We start from the raw sequence: 25241 nt of genomic DNA, 5'->3' as shown, positions 1-25241 counted from the left end.
TATATATGTCTCTTTTTTTTTTCTTTTTTTATTTAAATCCATATATTTTTTTAGTGTAAAATTTTATGTAAAGGTGTATTTGTTGATTCAGTTGGTATGTTACATGATCTAAAGAATGTTACATTAAAAAAAGATATTTCGGTTTTTGCCCTACTTTTCATCTTAATTCTTAAGTAGCAATTGACTTGGATACTTTTAGAATAACTAGTTTTTTTAAAACGTGCACGGGCATGTGTATGTATATATACATAAAGAAATTTCATTACTTTAAAACTATAAAAAAATATTTTGGATGTACCTCTTATATTCAAAATATTCCAAATTAGACTTTTGGTCCATTTTCGGACAAAAATATCTCATCCACTTAATTTTATATAATTAAAAAAATCACACTTCTTTATCTCTAAAACTCTCTATTTTAACGATTCAAAGATCTACAATGATTTTTTATGATATCCGACGATCTCCGATGATTTTCGACAAACATGCGTAAAAACTAATTTAAAATAATCAATTTTTTCTTTCATTTTTTGCTATATCATTGAAGAAAATGATGAATTTCATCGCTAATCATCGCCAATTATCGCTAACCATTGCTAACTGTTAGTTAAAAACAGGAAAAGAACAACAACGACTACAAAAAAGAGTCGTTGTTGCTCTTTCTCAGTTTTATAAAAGAGTCCCTGTTGCTCTTTTTCAATTTCTTTGCGATAGTTTGCAATGGTTAGCGGTGGTTAGCGATGTTTTGCGATGAATAGCGACGATTTGCATTGCTTAGCGATAATTGTCATTATTATTTTTCATTGATATAGTAAAAAATGAAAACAAAATTAAAATAAATTTTGCACGTGTTCATTAGAAATTATTGGAGATCATCGAAAATCATAAAGAGATCTTCAAAAGTGCTAAAATAGAGAGTTGGAGAAATAAAGAAGTGTGAAAAATTGTGTAAAGAGATATTTTTGTCTGAAAATGGGCCACAAGTCTAACTCTAGATATTTTGAACTTAAAAGATTTAACCAATATATTTTGCTAGTGTTTAAGTCTAGAAAATGAAATTTGTCTATTTGCGTGTTGTGAATGGGTAGTATATATAGGTGTATTCATATAATAAATAAAAGGCAGGTACTTCTGGTAATATAAAGAAATCATAAACAAAAGAGTAATTTTGAGAGAAATACTCAAAAAATATAAAAATAAAAATGTATATTAAATAAGTAGCTAGGTAAAACAAATAATGATTAGATTCAAAATTAATTTCAGCAGTACGGTTTCAACAATAAATAATAACTATGGGTTTTTATTTTTATATTGATACAAATATGTTTCATCAATCTATTTTTTAAAATATATTTTTAGGATAAATTGAAAAGAAATACAACTAAACAGATTTTTTCTACACATTAGTTATATATTCGGCTTGAAGATATTTCATAAAATATTATAGTTTGATTATAATTTTTATCAGTTAAAAATTGAAACAATAATTTCAAGTGACATATTATCACGAAAAAAGAGAAAAAAAAAATAAATTCATATATAAAATCATATCCACAATTATGACTCTACTTACTGCTGTTTTTATCTAAATTTCATTTTTTTTCTTAAATTTGATTGTTTGCTTAGTCTCTTATATAAGCTTTTAACATTAAATGAGTACAGTGTTTACACACATAATATATACATAAGTTTAAATTTAAATAAGATATATATATCAAGTAAGTATAAACTATAATATTATTTAAAAAAATTAACAGTAATATATATCAAATATTTGCAATCTTAAAAAAAAATTAAAGGATTAACATCATCGGATTAATTTGGTTCAACGCAATCTTACGACTATTAAAAATTTTAAATCAACTCGAAACAATTGCAGATGAGGTTGGTTATGACTCAAATTTCATTGGATTTTGATGGGACGATTTAAAAAAGAGTGCGATTTGATTTGAATGATCGGATTGTTCGATTAAGCGGTTTCCATGAACACCCTTGGGGGGGAGGAGGAGATTGACATCAAAAAATAATTATTTATAATTAAAAAAATTTATTTTTTGAGTAAAAATATAGGGCAGTGTAGTTTAATAGCCAACAAAAATATTCATGTTTTTGAAATAGCCAATGTTTGTAAATTTGTAGTCACTTGCTCTCTCCTATTTTCTTTCCTATATATTTTTTTTATAAAAACTTCAAAAATTCATATCTATCTCATATGAGCTCGAAATTGAGTGATTTTAAATCTTACGGATTCGTGGTGCTGAGATCTTCAAGAATAGATCTATTGTGTTTGATTAAAAAAAATGTGTAATGCGTCATGTTTACGTGTGTTTCTAATGACTTTTATTTCCGAAATTTTCTGTTATTTCCATATCTAAGACAGTAACTTAATTTTTCTACATCTATGACATTAAAAATTATTTTTCATCCAACACAATGGGTTTATTTTTGAAGATATCGGCGCCACGAATCCGTAGGATTTGGAATCACACAATTTCGAGTTCATATGAGATAAATATGGATTTTTTAAGTTTTGATGAAAAAAAATGTTTGAAAAAAAGTAGGAGAGAGAAAGTGACGAATTCAAAAGAGAGAGAAAAAGCGATGAATCTAGAAAAAAAAAAAAAAAAACGTTAAATTTATTTAATGACACATTTACCCATCACCCCAATTGCCACGTTATATACATTTGGCTTTTTTTTCCAAAATTTTCCAAACGTTGGCTAAATTTCAAACGTTAAGATTAAAATGACTTAGTTAGTTACAAATTTTTTTAAAGAATGGATATTAAACCGCAATAAATAAAAAAAATATTGAATATTTTTTACGCCAATAACTCCATATGAAAAATACAATTGCGGTACATATTTACATAGCCCTATCATCCTCAACTGAACATGTACCACGTACATAATTGGACCATTAGTTTTTATCTTGAAAATATATGGTCCTAGACCTATAGAAACAAGTCGAGTAGAACAGGTTTTCTATCACCCACCAGCATCTGCAACGTTAATATCGTAGATGTAGCTAGAATTTACCATAAGTTGCGTTTAATAAATGTAGCTTGTAAATTGTAATGATTAAATTATTCTGGTACCTATTTTCATATTTATATGAGAAATTGCCCCATTTACCACTAATTTTATAATTACATTTTCTCACTTTTCACCAAAAGACTAATTTGGCCCAAAATGTCACAAAAATGTCAACATTGTTGACATCTATGTCAACAATGTTGACATCTCATAGTGAAGGGCAAAAATAAATGTCAACATTGTTGACATAGATGGTGTAATTTTGGGACAAATTAGTGTTTTGGTGGAAAGTGAGAAAATGTTAAGAAATTTGTGGCAAATTGTGCAATTTCTCTATTTATATATCGGCAGGTATTTTGGCCAGTCATGTCTTTTGCAGAATGTTTATTGTTTTTACATTTCGAAAGAGTAAAGTCAAATCATAAGACAGGGAAAAAAAAAAAAAAAACTACTAGTAGTGAGTTTATTCGAAACAGCATACATTAATGTAACCAAACAGTCCAACGCAGAGATAGCTAGAGGTTTTTTTTTTGTTTTTTGTTTTTTGGGAATAAACAGGATATAAACCAGCAAAACTAGGTAGATGTTTTTTTTTTTCACTGCACGGACAAGGACAGTAACAATTGCAAATCTAAAATTTCATTATGATACTATTCATTAGATAAAATTAAAAATGATTTATCCTATGGTAAACAAACAGAGTTTTATTATGGCAGTTCACGAAAGTGGAACCGAAACAAAATTTAGGTTTTGCTTTTGGGATTATTCCTATTCTATGACTTGTACAAAGATTTTGGACCAAAATCTACTAAACCCAAATAAATCCTAAACTATGACTACCTATTTTCACTAAATACAAAAATACCCTTACTTTTAATAACATTTGATTTTCTTTCTTATTTAATTATTTGACTTTCTTTTTTTATTTTTGGATTAATGGGATGGGTTATTCACGTCCCTCTCTCTTCCCTCTCTTTTCCTGCGTATTTCATGTCTATGTGTCTTCTCTCACGTCTCACGTTTCTGGGTTTTCGTTGAAGATTTATTGACATTGATGTCAATAAATATGCGTTTTTATTGACATCAATGTCAATAAATCTTCAACGATTCTGAGAAATTCCTTTGAAGATCTTCAACGATTCTGGGAAATTCCTTTGAAGATTTATTGACATTGATGTCAATAAAAATGCATATTTATTGACATCAATGTCAATAAATCTTCAACGAAAACCTATAAATTTTCAGAGCTGATCCCAGGCCTCCCAAACGACGTCGCCGAGCTATGCCTCCTCCGACCACCGTTGTCGTGCCCTCGACCCCGGCCCACCTCAGCTCCTCCCACCTCGCCGTCGACGGCACCGAAACCCTCTTCGCCCATGCCCAACCAAAAGAGTCGAGAGCGACGGCGAGTTTCGAATCCCTCCAGGCGTGACAGAGCAACGAACGCCCTGGAGCTCGACGATCGTCTTCGTCGAGCTGGTTTTAGCTCGATTCGGAAGCCGAGCCGCATCGCGTCCTCGCTCCGTGTTGTGCGTTGACTCCACCTTGTTGTGGACGTCGTTGATAAGCTTCTTCAAGTAGTACCAGCTTTCTCCAACGAAGATTTGTGTTTTGATTTTAGGGTTTGGCCACAGATTGAAGAACACACATCAAAAAGAAGAAGATAGAATCATTGTAGCAGAGAGAGAGAGAAAGACAAATGAGTGGAGAGTATAAAAAGGGTAAAAGAGTAAGTTAAACAAAATGAAAGTCATATATTTGGATTAATTTAGACATATTGGATTTTGGTCAAAAAATAGTGTAGAGGTAATAGTTTAGGAATAATCCCTTTGCTTTTTGGACATATCAGAGCGGAATTTTGGTTTACATCTGTTTCGAAAGCCCACACTTAATACCAAGTCGATTGGTATTAAACCTGAGCAATAATAGAATTTCCAATCGACTTGGTATCAGAGCAGCAACACGTCGGCAACATAAAATAATAATAATAATAATAATAATTTTGCATATATATATATATATATATATATCTATCTATATATATATACAGGGAAACTTGATAAACCAAACTTAGTGTAGCATGTGTTTTGAAAACCAAGCCATATTTTGGGTCCTTTAGAGAAACCAAGCATTTGACCATGTGTATTGTCCAAATTACCCTTAAGTTAAAATTCTTTTAAAAAACAATCCTTTATTTGTCTCCACTCCCATTCCCTTCCCTTTATCACGCGTGCCTCAATTCAAAACCCAAAAAAAAACCCGCTCATCCCGTCCCTCACTCTCTTCTCTTCTCTCCGTCCCTTCAAGCGTGTTTTTTCAATTAAAAAAAAAAAGGAAAAAAAAACGCTCACCATCGTCTTCATCTTCATCGTCTTCCTTGTCATCATCTCCACGCACGCCCATCGTCTTCATCATCTCCACGCACGCCCATCGTCGCAAACCCCGACGCACGGCAAACCCCGAAGATAAATGGGTAAGTTTCGATCCCTAATTAGATGATATTTTGTAAGAGATTTGTTTGATTTCCTGAAAAAAAGAGTTTGAGTTCGTCACGTTGGATCCAGAAAAAAGTTCGAAATTGTTGTCTGTAATTTCGAAGTTTATAGCTGTTATTTCGATTGCATTTCGAAGGTTACGATTCCCACGCCCTAATTCGTTTAAACTCAAATTTTTTGGGCCTTCTATGTAGTTAAACAGTTAAGAGAAGAAAAATGGGTAAGTTTCGATCCCTAATTCGATGATATTTTGTAAGAGAGATGTTTGATTTCCTGAGAAAAAGAGTTTGAGTCCGTCATGTTGGATCCAGAAAAAAGTTCGAAATTGTTGTCTGTAATTTCGAACTTTATAGCTGTTATTTCGATTTCATTTCGAACTTTTTAACTTGTACAGATTTGACTTCTAATGTATACTTTTTAACTTCTTAACAGGTTCAAACGTTAATATATGTTGTTTATTTGATGGTACTTGGGTGAACAAAGGTACAAAATGGGAATATACTAATGAATCGCGATTCGAACTCCCTGCACTTGCGAAAGACATATCTCGGGCGGAGCTATTAATCGCTATGTACGAAGCTTTTTGTGTCGATGAGTCGTTATACGATTTGAAACTTGAAGCTGCGTATGTTTGGGCTGGAAGACCAATGTCTCCTCTCATTTTGGCATCGGACGCTAGTGTGACGGCATTTATGTTAGAGAATTCAGACATTTCAGTTATTTTATGTAATGGATTTCAGACATTTCAGTTATTTTATGTGTTTGATTTCAGAGTTTTCAGTTAGTTTATGTGATGGATTTAAGACATTTCAGTTATTTTATGTAATTGATTTCAGACATTTCAGTTATTTTATGTGTTTGATTTCAGACATTTCAGTTATTTTATGTGTTTGATTTCAGACATTTCAGTTATTTTATGTGTTTATTTCAGAGTTTTCAGTTATTTTATGTGTTTGATTTCAGACATATCAGTTATTTTATGTGTTTATTTCAGAGTTTTCAGTTAGTTTATGTGCTTGATTTCAGACATTTCAGCTAATTTTTGTAATGGATTTCAGACATTTCAGTTATTTTATGTGTTTGATTTCAGAGTTTTCAGTTAGTTTATGTTATGGATTTCATACATTTCAGTTGCAATAGCCTCGGCCCGTGGCCCAGCTCGGCCAATGGCAGTTGCAATAGCCTCGGCCAAAGGCCGAGCTCGGCTATCCTCGGCCATCGGCCCGATAACCTCGGCCAAAGGCCGAGCTCGACTATCCTCGGCCATCGGCCCGATAGCCTCGACCAAAGGCCGAGCTCGGCTATCCTCGGCCGTCGGCCCGATAGCCTCAGCCAAAGGCCGAGCTCGGCTATCCTCGGCTCAAAACGGTACTAATTCATATAAGATAATTAAGTTCGGCACTGCGTGATAAAAATAAATATAAAAAAGCCAATAAAACACAGTAAGTATGCTGAAAAGGGAAAGAACTACATTTAATATTTGAAATCATAAGAAAACTTTCAAGCAAAAAAAATAAAAATAAAGGAAAAATGTCTCTAATTTCCTGTGACAACTCAACCAAGTACACCAGCTAACAACCTATTTTAGCCGAGGCTATCGGGACGATGGCCGAGGATAGTCGAGCTCGGCCTTTGGCCGAGGCTATCGGGCTGATGGCCGAGGATAGCCGAGCTCGGCCTTTGGCCGAGGCTATCGGGCCGATGGCCGAGGATAGCCGAGCTCGGCCTTTGGCCGAGGCTATCGGGCCGATGGCCGAGGATAGCCAAGCTCGGCCTTTGGCCGAGGCTATTGCAATTGCCATTGGCCGAGCTGGCCCACGGGCCAAGGCTATTGCAACTGAAATGTCTGAAATCCATCATATAAACTAACTGAAAACTCTGAAATCAAACACATAAAATAATTGAAATGTCTGAAATCCATTACAAAAATTAGCTGAAATGTCTGAAATCAAGCACATAAACTAACTGAAAAATCTGAAATAAACACATAAAATAACTGAAATGTCTGAAATCAAACACATAAAATAACTGAAATGTCTGAAATCAAACACATAAAATAACTGAAATGTCTGAAATCAATTACATAAAATAACTGAAATGTCTGAAATTCATCACATAAACTAACTGAAAACTCTGAAATCAAACACATAAAATAACGTAAATGTCTGAAATCCATTACATAAAATAACTGAAATGTCTGAATTCTCTAACATAAATGCCGTCACACTAGCGTCCGATGCCAAAATGAGAGGAGGCATTGGTCTTCCAGCCCAAACATACGCAGCTTCAAGTTTCAAATCGTATAACGACTCATCGACGCAAAAAGCTTCGTACATAGCGATTAATAGCTCTGCCCGAGATATGTCTTTCGCAAGTGCACGGAGTTCGAATCACGATTCATTAGTATATTCCCATTTTGTACCTTTGTTCACCCAAGTACCATCAAATAAACAACATATATTAACGTTTGAACCTGTTAAGAAGTTAAAAAGTATACATTAGAAGTCAAATATGTACAAGTTAAAAAGTTCGAAATGAAATCGAAATAACAGCTATAAAGTTCAAAATTACAGACAACAATTTCGAACTTTTTTCTGGATCCAACATGACGAACTCAAACTCTTTTTCTCAGGAAATCAAACATCTCTCTTACAAAATATCATCGAATTAGGGATCGAAACTTACCCATTTTTCTTCTCTCAACTGTTTAACTACATAGAAGGCCCAAAAAATTTGAGTTTAAACGAATTAGGGTGTGGGAATCGTAACCTTCGAAATGCAATCGAAATAACAGCTATAAACTTCGAAATTACAGACAACAATTTCGAACTTTTTTCTGGATCCAACATGACGAACTCAAACTCTTTTTTTCAGGAAATCAAACAAATCTCTTACAAAATATCATCGAATTAGGGATCGAAACTTACCCATTTATCTTCGGGGTTTGCCGTGCGTCGGGGTTTGCGACGATGGGCGTGCGTGGAGATGATGAAGATGATGGGCGTGCGTGGAGATGATGACAAGGAAGACGATGAAGATGAAGACGATGGTGAGCGTTTTTTTTTTTTTTGAATTGAAAAAACACGCTTGAAGGGACGGAGAGAAGAGAAGAGAGCGAGGGACGGGATGAGCGGGTTTTTTTTTTTGGGTTTTGAATTGAGGCACGCGTGATAAAGGGGAGGGAATGAGAGTGGAGACAAATAAATGATTGTTTTTTAAAAGAATTTTAACTTAAGGGTAATTTGGATAATACACATGGTCAAATGCTTGGTTTCTCTAAACGACCCAAAATATGGCTTGATTTTCAAAACACATGCTACACTAAGCTTGGTTTATCAAGTTTCCATATATATATATATATATATATATATATATATATGTATATATATGTATGTATATCACTTTGAAATATTTTGATAAAAATAAACTGACTCGTGATTTTTAACTTGAGGAGACGTCACAAAACTCAACTTATTAGCTTAAAATATATTCTTGAGAGAGTGATAAACACGAGTAAGCTTTTATAAAACTTCAGTAGTGCTTTTATAAAAATTTGTTAGTAAAATATAGTTTATTCATTAATTTCTTTAATGTAGTCACTTATTACCTTAAAAGCTTAATTTTGCGACTTGATCTTATAGTATTACTGGAAAAAAATTACATGATATACCAACTATCGAGAGTTAAACTCTAAAATACTAACTATAAGTATTCAATTCTAACATTACTAACACGCGTTCAATTCTAACATTACTTACTCGTGTTATAGTAATTGTCAATTCTAGCCTTATGTTAGTACACCACATGTGAATGCTTACTAAAACTGAGACTAATAATGGTGTCTATGAAAATTAACGAGATTTGTGGAATTCAACATCTTATAACCGGTAGTTATGTCCCAACTACTTTTTTTTATGCATCTAAGAGATTCCATTCAAAAGGAAGACCATGTCCAGAAATCTGGCCCCGTAGATTAAGCACTTGAAGTTTCTGAAGAGCTTTGGTTCCTGAGAAAGAAAAAGACTTGTAACTATTTAATATATTTTTTTTAATCAATCACATGACCGGCAAACTTTAGCTTAACTATTTATAGCTTCAAACCACGGTGGACCACCACTCATCACTCGCATATACATCATGAACTACATAGCGAATTACAACCGAGTCTACAAGTTACGCAAACGACCTTTACTGTTTTTTTTTGTTGACTAATATGATAATAAGGAAAAACAAGTAAAAACGACCTACGCTAAACATAAAGTGAAACTCGAGATTATGATTTCAAAACACAAAATCAAGGTCCAGTGGGCCCCAGCTCATGACCCTCGCGAGCCAACCATCATCTTCCCCATCCTCTTCATCGCCGCCGTCCATTCCCTTCCCGACTAGGTCGATCCCTGCCATGACCGTGGACGCCGATTCCGACACCGAAGCCCCGCAAGTCTCCGCCGGAAACAACGCCGACGCGGCGGCGGAAGAAGAAGCAGAGTGATGATGAATCTCTCGGTAGAGCTCTCGCATGACTTCCTCCACAAGCTCTTCCTCGATCGGAACTTCCTCGGCGTCGTCTTGCTCCGCCGCCGCCAGATCAGCGCCGGTGAAGAAACTCTTTAGACCACTTGATTCCATCACCAGAGAGAGAGAGAGAGAATCCGATTTCGTTTTGAGTACTGAACGCTGGGTTTTTTGTGTGATTGGTTAAGTACGGTGGGCAAAGAGTAGGTGCCACGTTGGCACGTGATCTCGCGGGCAAAAGCTAATTAATGACGTGGCGAGTTAATGCTATTGAAGAATCAGGCTGACTGGTGTCAATTATAGTAAAATGGAAATTTGAGTGTTTGGTATGGTTGTGGCCGTATTTGTTAGCCGTTGGATCCTCATCGTGATTCACTTTGTTTTCTAATCTGACGGTGATCACTTTTTTAGGAGTATCTACGACCGAAACGTCAATGTTTGCCTCGTGAGACGCAAATTTGCTTGAATTGGAAAACGTAGGACCCACGCTTTATGCCTTTTTTTGTCCACTCTCTGAGTTTTCAATGTTCCAATTGTGCACAGCTTTCACTTTCTTTTTTTTAATAACGTTTCCTTTTATGATATTTTCTGGATGGGATTTTTATATGCATCATTACCGATTCCTGATTTTTTTTTTCCTCTTCCCATCAATGGTTTAATGAAACGACATATAGCTACGAGAACGACACTAAGCTTTAAACGACGAAACTTATGTAAAAATACAAAAGGTATCGTTTTGGTTGGCTCATCCCAGGAATATTGAAAAAGAATATGTAAAGCCTTTTAGTAAAAATAATTTGTCAATTTTATTTAATAAAAAAGTAAAAGATATCACTTACTTGAAAATATTAATATAAAACATAACATTTTTACTCTTTACTTTTAAACTCCGAAATACGAAATCGTTTAGTAATAAAAAAAGTGAAATCACCCTGATTGCTGTTTCTGTAAAACTCCCTACCCTGTTATAAGGCATTCGACTAGGTAAAAAAAAGAGGTTCCAGAAATGAGATACAATATGAACCACAGACATGTATAAACTTACAGCGAAGAGAAAGCCTATTTTTTTTTTTTTTTAAAAGATGCATATTAAAAGTTTATAACCTTGTTTAGGTAGTCAAAGCAGAAATGAGCTCGTTGCATTCATGTTGTGCTTTATTGTGTACCTTCTCTATAAACTTAGTCTTGGCTCGTAAAGAATAGGGAAATAGACGTATTCACGCACCTAATTTTTTCCCGGGAATCCTCAATGATTAACGGCTTTAAAAATGAAAAGCCAGCAATATCATTTGTCATCAAGAGGCAGGGTCGAGCTTGTTGGAGCACATATGAGAACATGAAGCTCTTTAAGGCTACTAGCTGGGTTGCAAAAACCTGAAACTCGTCCACACTTTGTCAATTGAAAAATACAGGTAATCCACTACCACGTCAATTGTGTTCACCATTCCAATGTGATAAGGGAGACAAGAATAAATATAACTTCAAAAAGAAACAGAAGAAAATGACATCACAATTATAACAATGCACTCTTAATGGTGGCATAACATTAAAGAAGACAGATAATACAACTCCGTCCACACCAAAGAGGTTGTGTATTTAAGTCGAGTTGTGATCAATTCATTAACAACAACAACAAAGAAAAAGAAAAGATTGTATAGGGGAAACAAAAGAAGTCAACGCATATATTAAAACACCTGAGGCGTTTGAGAAAAATTCCATGACCAACATCAACCTCAAAACAGTGTCGCATAAGGATGAAGAAGAATGAAAGACACTGCCGGCCCTGGGCTAAGGCGGGGTAGGCCCAGGCCTAGGGCCCCATATGTGGATGAGCCCCAAAAAATTTACATTTTTGTCTATTTTTAAGAAAATTTACATTTTTACCCTAAAAATCTACACTTTTGGCCCATTTTCTAAAAAACTTTACATTTTTTACCCTGAAAATTTAAATTTATTAGTATTATAGAGCCCCAAAATATTGAATCGTCTAGAGCCCCCGGTGAGTTTGGGCCGGCCCTGATGAAAGACTTTAAAGTTGAGGGAAAACAAGCGAGGGACCTGTTATTCCTAGACGCCGCCAATGAAGGTACGGCGTCTTTTGGTAGAGCATATATAGAGCCATAAGCGTTTAGAAAGTATTGAGCTCTGACTTATGATCAAATGCCCTGTTTTCTCAAACCTGAAATTTTGATTTTTGCATAACTTTCTCATCTCGGAAACAATACTTCTGAGCAAAATCAGCAATCTCTAACAGAAGATACCATTTCATTTTGGAGTCTTTGATCACCGCACCGGCCCTTTCTTCATGCATCCGATGTAAGTTTGTGAGTAAGCCCTCTTTTTAAGCAAGAATAGTAGCTAATCGGTCTGGAAACATTTCAAGGCAACAAATTTCGTTTGTAAAAAATTCAATTGTGCCAAACAATCTCATGAGCAATTCAGTTTACCTGCTCGCAAGTAGATATCATCATCGGCTTTCACTTCCTCGTCTGCTTCAAAGAACGTAAAAGCTACTTTGAAAAATGCCAACCTAGAAGAAGCAATGAAAAATAATGTCCATTTTCCGAGAACATCCCTTGTTAGATGAAACACGGACTGATATATGAATCATAACGGATAAACTCTTGTACGTTTTGTATGGAAGGTTTGCGTAATGTTCCTTAACATCAATCAGCATGAAGTCTTTGTACTTCTCTACCTCATTCTGAATTTGTATCATCTTTTCCGCAATCTTTCGTCCGGCCAATAACAAACCGAAGCACTCAGCAAAGTGTCTATAGGATTTTATCCATAATTACAAACCTAGTATTTTTTTTTGTTTTTTTTTTATATAAATATGTGTTACAGCGTGGGATAAATGCACTGCAAAGCCAATCATGAAGAAATCTACAGTGATTATTGAAAACTCGAGATCGAGAATCTTTTAGTAACGTAAATGATATTCATCACTAAAACGATTATCAAAAGAACAAATGCTATAAACTGCTCAATCGCGCGGATTATTTATGAAAAACAACAAGCTGAGGCCTGAGATTGTACCTCTCTTTCCGCATAGCCGCGCTGCGACCAGCGTTACCAACGACGCCAAGAAATTAAGGCCGATCGCGAGGCAAGGAACTGAGAAGATTTTGATTCGAAATGGAGTGGTTGGTTTTTGGGGTTTTTGGCGGTAGAGAGGAATAAAAATCGTAAGAACACGAGGACGAGAGAGAGGGTGTGGAAACAGTGGCATTTTAGTAAATAGCTGGTATGTAATTTTGGTTAAACTTGGAGAAAACTTTGGCGGGTTTTTAATTTTTTTTTTTTTTGCTCTTGTGCCAAGCTGACTGCACAATTGTCTTTTATGAATTTACTCTCAGTTTCTTTACAAGCGCCATTTTTTTTTCTTTCGTGTTGTGATTAATATATTGAAAAATTGTACAAAATAGCAGCATAGTCTAAGTTTCAAAATTTTAGTAGCTAAAATTACGCTGTCAAATATTTTTATTGACATCAATGTCAATAAATCTTCAAACGATTCTGAGAAATTCTTTGAAGATTTATTGGCATCGATGTCAATAAATTTTCTGGATGACAATAAATCTTTAAATAATTTGGTCTGCTGAAGATTTATTGACGTGCACAATTTTTATTGACAACGATATCAATAAATCTTCAAACAATTTTCCAGAATCGTTTGAAGATTTATTGACATTCATGTCAATAAAAAAAGAAAAAATGTCACTAAATCTTCAAATGAATTTTCAAACCAATTTTTTTTTCTTTTCAAAATTTCCACTTTTTTGTTCTTTTTTTAATTTCACCCACCAAACAAAAAATTATCTCTAACTTTGCTTTTGTGATCATTAAGTAAATAACAAAATTAAATAAAAAAAATTCAATAAGGGTATTTTTGTATTAACACATATACGGAAGTCATATTTTTGGATTAATTTTGACGTACTTGATTTTGGTCCTAAAGTATTGAGGAGTTCACAGTCTATGAATAATTTTTTTTTCTTTTAAAAAAAATCAAAATCTAATAATTATTTAGGCGTCATCAGCATTCATTACGTTCCAAAGGACGTCTTTAGGATTAACTAATAATGAACTACAAAAAATAGGGTGGGCTACCAGAGGCAAAAAGCTAGCATAAATTAAATTAAAAAGTTTGCAAAAGTGGAATCAACTCGGCCTTAATAATATTCTCAAATCTCATACGCTCGATTTTAGGAGTATAATAATACAGCTTTTTCATATATCTTGAACTTTTGCCCGCCAAATTTTGTGGTATGCATTTCATTTATCTTTCTTTCTCAAATTAAACAGCACGAACTTCTTCTAAAATAAGAAGAAAATGAAAACAAAATACCTAGACTAAAGCTTCTAAATGTGCTTCTCTAACACCACGAGTCCAATTTCCTTTCTTCTCTTGCTATCATCGTCCTCTTTCAGAGGGGATCACAGCAGTCAAAATAATAGAAATATTTGTTGTCAACTATAACAAGAAACAACCCCAAAAGTGGGGTATATTTAACTACATATAGTCAATTCAAGTCAAGTCAAGCCCAGATAGCAAGAGAAGACATCAAGCCGGCGCCGAGGAAGAGCATCAAGTAAGAAACGACTTGCAGCCTGAAATTACAGCTCATCCTCTTGCTCAAGAAATCGGCTGCGATGAGGTCCACCAAAGCCATGTAGACGAGGATCCCGGCGGAGAGGGAATCCAAGACGCCCTCGGTGACCAGAGCCCCGGTGCTGTAGGGGTTGTAGAACGACGCGATGGCCGAACCGACCGCGATCCCGGCCGGGGTCGTCACCGCGAAGAAGCACGCCATTATCGTGGCCGACATGGTCTTGAATTGGGCTTGTGAGATACAGCCTCCGAGCGCAAACCCCTCGAAGAACTGGTGAAAGGACAGAGCCGCGATCAGGGGTCTTATCGTGCACGGGCTCTGCGACACTCCCAGCGAAATCCCGATTATCACTGAATGCGACACGATCCCCAGTTCCAACACCTGCGCATTCAAAAGTAAAATAGCTACCAACCGGCAAATTTTTTTATAAACATTTTACCATACGGAACAACAATTTGATTTAGTCATTTGTTCAAAAGGTCAAGCTTGCGTGATCACCAACCAACATTCAATGTGAGTGGTGGAGTATCAAATGTCAACCAATCTAAGAGTCGTGATTAGATGTTCTCTAGTCCCTACCAAGTCTGAGACTTCACGGCATTATATTTGAATATAAAAAAAGGAGGACCCACTTTCATCCTTGAGATGATGCCATACCAACAATGACACAAACCATTTATTTATTTTTGGGTAAATGACGACATTAACCATATGTGACCAAGAACACCATATGTTTTTATGATTATGAACAATACTCAACCTCTTGTGCAATCGAAAGGTCAGATAAAAACTCACCTGAGAAACAACAACGTGCCGTGCACTACCGTCGCCTTCATCGACGCCGTGGCTGTGGCCGTGGCCGTGGCCGTGAGCGTCTCCGTTGGCGTCGGCGTCGGCGTGGGAGTGAGTGTGACGGTGGTGAGCGGCGTGGGCGTGCATCCCCACGATATGCATTCCTCCGCCTTCCTCTTCCCCGAACACCTTCTCGGCCTCGGCGGACCCCACGCGGGCCCGCTCCTCGGCGCCCTGCTCCTGCTTCCTCTCGTAGTACTGGGTCCCGACGAAGTCGACGAGCAGCGTGAGCAGCGAGGCCGTCATGGCCAGGAAGCCCGAGAAGGGGAACTTGGCCCACGGGAACTCCGGGAGGCACGGGTCCGTGAGGGCGTCGGTGCCGCCGGAGAGCATGTGGACGAACCCTGTCGCGAGGATCACTCCGGCCGCGAACGCCTTCGCCGCCACGAAGAGGCTCCCGTCCGTGCGCAGGAACCGCCGGTGCCGCCCCACCAGCGGGATCGCCACTCCCGCCACTCCCGACAGGAGGATCGACGCGATGGCCACCAATTTCAGCACGTGAGCCGCCGATTCGTCGCGGCACGAGTCCAGCTCGCCGTTCCGGCAGTTTCCGTTCGTCATCGACTCCGAGATCGACCGTAGAATCGAGCCTTTACGATATCACATAATTAAAAAAAAAAAAAAAATCAGTTTTCGAATGGTAGGTGAATCAGAATCTCCAATTGAACAGCTATTCCGTGAATTCAGTAACCAAAAAAAAAAAATGAAGAAATCGCGGAATCGCAGTCTGAAACTAGCAAATTTTAGTAAAGAAAAATGAGGAACTCTGAAATTAATCGCCTGTTAAGTTGTCTGATTGAAGCAACGCTAGCGAATTCAACATTTTCTTGGTAACTAAAAAAACGAGAAACTCGGAAATTAATCGTGGAATCGCTGTCTGATACACTGATTATAACAACGGTAGCAGATTCAACATGTTATTAGCAACAACAAAAATGAAAAACTCTGAAATTAACCGTTGAATCGGTATCTGACACTCCAATTAGTGCAAGAGTAGCAAATTCAACATCTAATCAACTGAAATTGCGGAAGTGACGAGATTGAAAGAAAGAATCAGTTACCAGCGTAGGCGCTAGTGTTTGGCGCGACTCCTTCGAGGCAGAGAAACTGCCACAAATCCTGAACGAGAAAAATCAAACCAAATCAATAATTTCAAAACAGAAACAGAGAGAGCGAATGCGAGAGAGAGAGAGAGGTAGAGATAGAGAGTTTGGTATGATGAAGAGAACCTCAGAGAAGAGCATATCAGAGAGGGAATAATTCGGTGGAAGAACGGAAGGAAGAGCTTAGCCGAAGAGAACGCGAATATATGCGAATGCGAGAGAGCGAAAGGTCATACGAATGAGACGGTGACGAAATGGTGGAAATAAATAGTTCGGAAATGGAGCCCAACCCAAGGAACATCGTAGAAAAAGAATTGTTCATTGAAGCCTAGTTGAAGGTTGAAGAGAGAGAGAGAGAGAGAGAAAAAAAAAGGCGTTTATTGATGATTAAGTGAGAGTGTCGACATTATTTGACGAAACAAAGGGGTTCTCAGCGAGAGATGAGACCATACCCATGACTTTTTGCAACCTTATGAGCGCTATAATGTCGACACCCACCCTCATTTCCCAATCCCAAACATCTTCCTATTCTCGGATCGTGTTCGCTTTTTTTATTATGTTGTCATTATAAAAGTACCAAAACTTATAATATTCTAAATGAACATATGCTCTGCACTCAACCAAATCATAAACGAAAAGATTTAAAAAGTTGTTTTTACTTTCTAATCGGTTTATGTTTACTCTTAAATGAAATGAGCTAAATAAGTTTAGTGTTTTATTCTAACATTCGAATGTAAGTGTATTTTTAATTACTTAAAAATATGCCACGTATGAGAATAAACCCGTGACAAAATACGCGCTTTATTAAATATGGTCGTGTGTATTACGATTTACGAGTTATATACTATTTTTTAATTGATGGATAGAGATATATGACATTTTATTTTATTTATGGGAATTTGTAGAGATTAACCAAGCTGTATATTAAATAAAATAGAAGACTAACATAATAACTCTCAATTAAATTTGACTCTAGCACTTCATAAATGGTAAGGATCAACAGAGGACGCTCGACTTGTGGGGAGAGGTATTTTATTCTTCGTCATGTCTTTGTTAGTATTTGCAAAGCACTTCGCCAATATGAAATTATTGACTCTTTGTAGTTTTCATGAGCTTAAAGTTGTCTTCGTCCTCATGACCACGAGCACGTCTTTGTTATACGAGTGAGCCTCGCTCAATCTCGTCTTTAATGGATAGTTTTTTTTCCCCTAAAACTCGTAAGGGGAAACAAAAAGAACAAAAAACTTGTAAAACTTCTCATGCTCCATGTTATGCCGTCATTTTTCACAAGTAAAAAAAGACAACCTCAAGAACAAATAACGACATCATTTGACCTCATCCTTGTTTGACCTCGCTCGACCTCGTTTGACATCATCCTCGTTTGACCTCGATTGTCACGGCCACGTTTGGCCTTGTCCTCGTTTGGCCTCGGTGGACCTCGTTTTGCTTCATTTGATGACCTCGTCCTCATTCGGCCTCGTACACCATGATCAATAAAAAAAACCATCCTCAAATTCATTTTTAGGTGAGTTCATTTCTTAACAAGGAAAACAATTGTCAAATCTCTCTCTCACTCATCACTTCCTCTCTCTACCCTTTAGAGACGATATGAGATCCCGACCTCACATTTATCACCAAAACTAATTTTGAGCGTCGAAGCGTGCATCGAAGAAAAACCTTTCGCGCCTCAATAGCTCATTGTTTCGTGTTCTTCTTAGGTGGCGGATGTCCAAATTCCAACTTTCAACGAGCAGAGAAAACGAGAGACGACAAAGACAGCCTTCCTAATCGATACCCCTTTCTAGAGATAGTGACATTCGAGTTCGTCCCAATCTGTCACAACTCTATCGAATTCAACGGAAACGAGACCTCTGATAAGAATAACGTCTAGTATTACTCAATGCTTTATTTTAAGTAGTCTTCCTTGTATTTCTCTCTCCACTAACGTAGTGCTTGAGATATTGTAGGAACTCAATCATTGATGTATCTTCTAAATAAGGAAGGTTGATTAATAAAAAAAAATTACAACTTTTCTCATATCTTAATATGGTATTAGCCTAATTCCTGGTCTTTTTTTCCTATAAAAAAATAATAAAAAAACACCAAACAACCTTCCTTAATCATGGCTTCTGATCCATTTTCTCTCCTATCCAATCCCTACGAAATCATGAAACCTTTTTTGTTTCTCTTTCTCACGTCACCAAACTCACTCCAACAAACTACTTAACCTGGAAACTTCAAATCCAAGATACGCGAGGTTTTTACTTGTTCAAATTCATGGATGGATCTCATCCGCTTCCTGCTAAGACAATCTCCACCCAAAGAGAATCTTCCCAAACGGCTCCCTCGTGACTCAAACAAAATACACCATCGACATTTGGGATCTCCTTATACGCACTTTTGCAACAGCCTCTCAGACCATATCAAGCAACTTAATGAAAAATTGAGGCCCTCGGTGAAATGGTCTCAATCCATCATCGATTATATGTGTTCTTTCAAGATGACTGCCGATATTCTAGCCTCAATTGGCAGTCCCGTTGACTCGGAAGATCTTACAGACTACGTTCTTTATGGTCTCGATGAAACCTACGAACCGGTGATTGATGGCGTTTATGTTCGGGACACCCATAATCTTTAGAAGAACTCCACGAAAAGCTCATTAATCACGAACTCTCCGTCCATACTTCTCATCACCACCCGTCCGGCCCCACTTATGCCTTGACTGCACAGACAAGCTCTCTGAAATCGAAAGCTCATTCATTTTCGCCGCCTCAGCCCTTGACGTCTCAGCCTCGTTCGGGTACGCCATCAGCATCAGGGAAGCCCTTCAAGTGTCAGTGTCAATAGTGCAAAAATGTGGGTCATGTTTTAACCCAATGTCCTACATTTCGGCACCATCTTCCATGAATCTCAATCATGACCTTAGCTCATTTTCTTGTTCAGCCGTCTCCTTTGCAAGCCACTACCTTAGCCACTAGCCCATCTGATCCAGGCTGGCTAGTTGAAAACGGTGCGACCCACCACGTCACACACGACCTCAACAATCTAGCCCTCTACTCTCCATACACTAGTCCTGATGAGCTATTTATGGGTAACAATTCAAGTTCAAACATTTCTCACCCTGGAACTATTAAGCATGGTGATTTTTCATTCTTTGATGTACTACATGTACCATCCATGAGCAAAAAATTATCTATGTTTCTCAGTTTACAAAAAAATATGCAATTGTGTTCTTACATGATTTTTTTCTTGCGAAGGAAATAAAAACGGGGCAAACAATCCTTAAATGTCCTTGCGTCAATGGGGTTTATGTCTGGCCATCTTCTCATCCATCTGTTAACACTCTTATTTGTCGCCTCTGCAACTTGGCATCGTAAAGTCGGCCATCCATCCTCTTCAACTTTCAAATTCATACAACATCGTTTTTCTTTAAAAAAATTCTAAATTTTTGCAATCAAAGTGTACTTCTTGTCAAATAAACGAAAGTCGTAAGCTTCCGTTTCACGACTCAAGTCTTACATCTATTTTTCATTTAGAAATTATATTCTATGATGTATGAATTTCTCATGTTATATCTCATGAGGTATTCGATATTATTGCATTTTTGTTTATCATTATACTTGATATACTTGACTTTATCCGCTAAAATGCAAATCCGATAAACAAACTGTTTTTATTAAATTAAAAAATCTCGTCGAAACATTCTTCAACGCAAAATCAAAATTTGTTACACCGACAATGGCGGAGAATATATTGCGCTTCAGCCTCGCTTTGACACACTGATCTCCAAGCTTGAACTTTCTCGATGGCCAATCAAGTTGCGGGGGAATGATAAGAATAACGTCTAGTATTACTCAGTCTATTATTTTGAATTAGTCTACCTTGTATTTATCTCTCTAGTGCTTGAGATATAATAGTATCTCAATCACTGATGTATCTTCTAATATCTCTACTTGTTAGTTACCATATATTATGTATAAATAATGAAGGTTGATTAATAAAATAATTACAACTTTTCTCAGACCTATAAATCTCTAGGCTTTTCTAGAGATAGTGATCTTCGGGTTCGTCTCCAACCTGTCATGACTCTCTCGAAATCAATGGAAACGTGATCTCGAAGACCCCAAGAGCGACACACGTGTCAAACCTTGATCCCGCCACGTGTCTCGTGAATTTAATCCGAGAAATCGCATTAACACTGCACATAAATTATATTATTGAAATATCTAACTAATCTTAAAAAGTTACAAAAAAAAATACTATTTTAGTATTGGAAATAAATTCTATTGGATGTGTGTTTGTGACTGTTTAATACAATTCACTGTGTTCTCACGAGAAAAACAAAGGAAAAAAAGAGTTTTTTATTATGGTTAGAGTCCAACAAGACAAGTTAAGTCGATCATTTCATTTATATAATGATGCCTATAACACATATTCCTCCCTAAAAAACAATTTTCAGCACAATTGTTTGACAAAAGAGAATTATTCATAGAATACTTTTCCTTATATATATATATATATATATATATATATATATATATATATATATATATATAGCTTATTTCATTTGAAAATGTTGATTTTTTGGAAACTGCAAATTTTAAAACATTTCATATAAATATCTTGTGTATATATATATATATATGTGTATATATTATATGATTTTTGTCTATATTTTTAATGAAACTATAAGCTATTAATAAAAAGTGAAATAAAACTATACAAAATAATAAGAAAACAAATTATAAAAAACTGTAAACAACAAAAAATAAAACTATAAAAATGAAGTTTTTTTTTTTTTTTTTTTTTTTTTGATAAAATGAGATATTGAGAACGAGAAACAAGTGTTCTCGGAAAAAAAAAAAAAAAAGGTTAAAAAAGACAGCTGAGGTAATTTCTCCTCCACATTTGGGTTTCTTCTAATTTAATATCCAATAGGGAATGGCCTTTTCCCATCAAATACGTATTTGGGCCATGCTATTAACATTGGGCTAGTTTTTAAAGTAAGGAGCAGGCATTGGATGTTGAATCATTTTTTTGAAAACTTCATAAATAACTTGGGAGAGAATGTTGATTTCCTGAATACTTCATTTTTAATATGGTATTTTGTTATAAATTTTTAGAGGAATTCGCCATTATTTTAAATCAAATTATGAAACAACGAAGAAAAAAAATAAGTGAAACGAATATGTAAATAAGAAAAATAAAACTATAAAATAAGATTAAAAAAATGAAAAATTAGATATTATAAGATAATTTCGAGTAATTTCTGTCATCGTTTTTGTCGATTTTTTATTTCATTCCCATCCCCCCCAACATCAACTCAACTATAGTTTTTGTTTTTTTTTATTCAATTTGAAAAATTAGTTTTATTACACGTACCATGAAGATAACACTAAGCACTAGACTTCACTATACTTATGTCATGCTCTATGACTATGGACATTTTAAATTTTAGCGACTTTATCAAACTATACCATAGTGGCCAAATTCACGAATTCACGAGTGGATTGGAAAAAAAAAAACTTAGCTATCTCAAATTTAGAATGTCAATGAAATTTTATAAACTGTTGTCATTGTTTCACTTTTCCGGGTGCCGTCGTTCGAAAAGAAAAATGTTGGTCTTCTTTAATTTTTGTCAGCCATCGACATTTGCTTTTAATTTCTTAGAAAACTTATTATAGTTTGTGATTTGATTTTTTATAACGATAAATAATAGTATCATAGTTCAATCTTTTATTTCCATAGAACCTAAGTACTTTTATAATAAAATTAAAGCTTAAAAGTGGTCAAATTAGTTATACGAAAATTTTAAATCAATTTTTTGAATTGATTTTAAAATTCTAGAAATTAATTAGGGGTAATTAGAATAATTTTCTAATAGCTTGTATTCTTTTTAAAAAAATAATAAAAATTTCATTAAATTAACTATTTATTTAATTTAATTTATTACGGGCTAATTGGCTATTTGTTTTAATAAAAAATTCAATAGAATGATTAGTTACAACAAACTAATCCCGACCTTAAGGTATGAAAGATGGATGAAAATTCATTCCTTCCGACCTTGAAATTCGAGCGGAAAGATTTCTTCCGTGGGGAAACGTCAGTGGCATGATTTCCTTCCAATGAATGAGCGGATTTCATTCCACTAAATGAGCGGATATTGACTTCCACCGGCGGAAATTGTTTCTTCCGCATGTATAATTAAGCTTTATTTTCTTGTCAAATTCAGAACTCCGTACCCCATGAAAATAAAAATGCATTTTCTTCTATAAGCCCAAATTTACAACAAATTATTGAATTAATTATTGACGTGAAACATTATCTCGATGCTCGTTCATACCGGAACCGCAACCATGTTTATCTCTTAATTCGTTAAACACAGGGGATTTCGTTGGATATTTTTCCTTTGGTCAACCTTAATACTAACAGATAGGGTCGACCTTCAACCTTGTATCCAACACACACACACTTTTGTTACGTAAACATAAAATATCTAACGAATTTTTGAAGAATATGTCGACTGACATCAACAAACGCGGCAATAATTATCCATCTTGTTAGAGATGTTTGTTATACAAATAATTAAACAAATAAACAATAATCGTAATTACATTTACGCCCTTAAATAAAAAAAATCCCAATTATCCCTAACCAAGAACGGTGGTCTCATCTCCATCACTTCTTTTTCTGACACCTACTTGCGGACTCGTATGACACTATGACTGTATCATATATAGTATATATATTTATTTTTCAGGGTCAATCAATAACATCCACAAAAAATATATAAACACATTTCTTTTAGGTCAATTTAGTCTTTGATAGTTGTTACAAGTTACAAGTTACAACTTAACAATAGTTACAATCTTCAGGATACAGCCAAAAGTAGATGTGAACACTTGCGGAGTCTCGTCTTCTTCTCATGTCATGTTCACATTAAATAATAAATAAAAATTAATATGCATTCCAATAAATACATATATATGTTGGTTGTTAAAAATCCCAATGTAGTATTATATGAATATCTCACACTATATGTGACGTGTCCAGCCGTACATAACGACAAAACGCTAGAAACGGCACCGTTTTGAATCGAAAAAAATCTCACCAGCCTGCCTGTCCCATCACAATCGACTTAACTTGAACTTCTATTTATAAATATAAAAATAATTAGCAAACGAATCAACCATAAGATTTAAGTTAACCACTCTCTCTCTCTCCTCAGACTCTACCACCTTCTTCTTCTCTCTCTTGTCCGCTTATCATCCCAAACACAATTACCTTCACCTCCCTCGAGATTCTGAATATTATATTAACAGAAACTAATTATAAAACACCTCCAAAAGCACCAAAGATTTGCAACAAAGAAAATCTAGCAGAGAAAGAGGTGTGAGTGTGAGAGTGAGTGAGTGAGAGGAGCGATGTTTGCAGAGTCAATATGGTGGACTTCGATGAACAGCTGGCTAACGCCGACTGTCCTCTTCGTGCTCCTCAACCTCATGATCGGCACTATCGCCATTTCTTCAAGTCTCGCCAAGTCGCAGAACAACAAGCAGCAGAAAATTTCTGATCAGCTTGACAGATCTCCCTCTGTTCTTCAGAAACTCAGGACGTCCGTCAACATATACAATTTCAGATCTCAAGAGGCAGCCGCGCATTACTTACAGCAGAACAATCCAGAACCAGAGGAGGAACAGCCGAGCTTCTTCAGATCTCCCTCGGTTCTTCACAGGCTCAAATCCATCGGCCGCCACAACGCCGCCGAGGCTTCTCCGCCGGAGACTGAGCCAGCGCCAGAGCCGGATCAAGAACAAACGAGCTTCTTCAGTTCTCCCTCGGTGCTTCACAGGCTCAAATCCATCGGCCGCTACAGCTCCGCGGCCTCTCCGCCGGAGACTGAGCCAGAGACGGAGAAGGAACAAACGAGCTTCTTCAGATCTCCCTCGGTGCTTCAGAGGCTTAAATCCATCGGCCGGTACAACACGACGGAGCCGGAGCCGGAGCCTGAACCGGAGGCGAAAGACGACATCGACGCCGACGAGGAAGCCGACGAGCTACGCAGCATCGACGAGATCTACAGCCAGCTGAAGTCCGGCGGTGGCGGCCACGTCACCCGGAGCAATTCCGACACCGTGCCGAACGCCGGAAGTAAGGTGAAGCCGGTGAAGCTAGCGAAGAAGATGAAGAAATCGGCGAGCGCGAAGTCGGCGTTCGCGCACTTCGAGGAGGTGGAGACCGTTGAGGCGCGGCGTCCGGCGACGGTGAGAGAAGTTAGGACTCCGGCGAAGGACCAGGACGACGACGAAGAAGTTGACTCGAAGGCCGACGATTTCATCAATAAGTTCAAGCAGTCGTTGAAGCTTCAGAGGCTGAAGTCCATCAATAGGTACAAGGAGATGATCGGAGGCAAGTGAAAAAATAATAAAATTATATTATGCTTTTGTTGTGGTCTACTTTCGATATTCTTTGCTAATTTAGGGGCCTGTTTTGTAATATACATCTTGTCAAATTATTAGCACTCTTGACTCTCTCGAGTCTACACGACTAGCTTGCTCGTAAAAAGTATTTTGCTCAAAATTATTCTTATTTTGTTTCTGAAGTTTTGGCTTTGTTTGTGTGTTA

At 36.4% G+C, this 25241-nt stretch overlaps 3 protein-coding genes across 3 annotated transcripts; 1 reads left to right on the top strand and 2 right to left on the bottom strand.

The window, feature by feature from the left end:
• Window positions 1–9486: 9486 nt before the first annotated feature.
• Window positions 9487–13335, bottom strand: LOC149391859 (uncharacterized). The gene is made up of 6 exons (XM_089618785.1): window positions 13085–13335; window positions 12493–12575; window positions 12307–12412; window positions 12104–12224; window positions 11150–11419; window positions 9487–10286 (listed from the first exon to the last, which is right to left on the bottom strand). The coding sequence occupies exon 6, from the start codon at window positions 10157–10159 to the stop codon at window positions 9812–9814; it is 348 nt and encodes a 115-aa protein (XP_089474911.1). The 5' UTR covers window positions 10160–10286; window positions 11150–11419; window positions 12104–12224; window positions 12307–12412; window positions 12493–12575; window positions 13085–13335; the 3' UTR covers window positions 9487–9811.
• Window positions 13336–14229: 894 nt separating this feature from the next.
• LOC149391858 (zinc transporter 4, chloroplastic-like) lies at window positions 14230–17097 on the bottom strand. Its single transcript, XM_089620168.1, has 4 exons — window positions 16743–17097; window positions 16575–16632; window positions 15457–16103; window positions 14230–15042 (listed from the first exon to the last, which is right to left on the bottom strand). The coding sequence occupies exons 1-4, from the start codon at window positions 16755–16757 to the stop codon at window positions 14587–14589; spliced, it is 1176 nt and encodes a 391-aa protein (XP_089476294.1). The 5' UTR covers window positions 16758–17097; the 3' UTR covers window positions 14230–14586.
• Window positions 17098–23781: 6684 nt separating this feature from the next.
• LOC149391857 (bromodomain protein (DUF761)) lies at window positions 23782–25241 on the top strand. Its single transcript, XM_089620305.1, has one exon. The coding sequence runs from the start codon at window positions 24041–24043 to the stop codon at window positions 25031–25033; it is 993 nt and encodes a 330-aa protein (XP_089476431.1). The 5' UTR covers window positions 23782–24040; the 3' UTR covers window positions 25034–25241.

This window comes from Urtica dioica, chromosome 7 (assembly GCF_054948205.1).
Source record: "Urtica dioica subsp. dioica isolate 48M chromosome 7, U.dioica_male_clone48M_v1_H2, whole genome shotgun sequence".
NCBI classification, from domain to species: domain Eukaryota; kingdom Viridiplantae; phylum Streptophyta; class Magnoliopsida; order Rosales; family Urticaceae; genus Urtica; species Urtica dioica.
The sequence above is the reverse complement of the archived record's forward strand: the minus strand, read 5'-3'. Positions and strand labels throughout refer to the sequence as shown.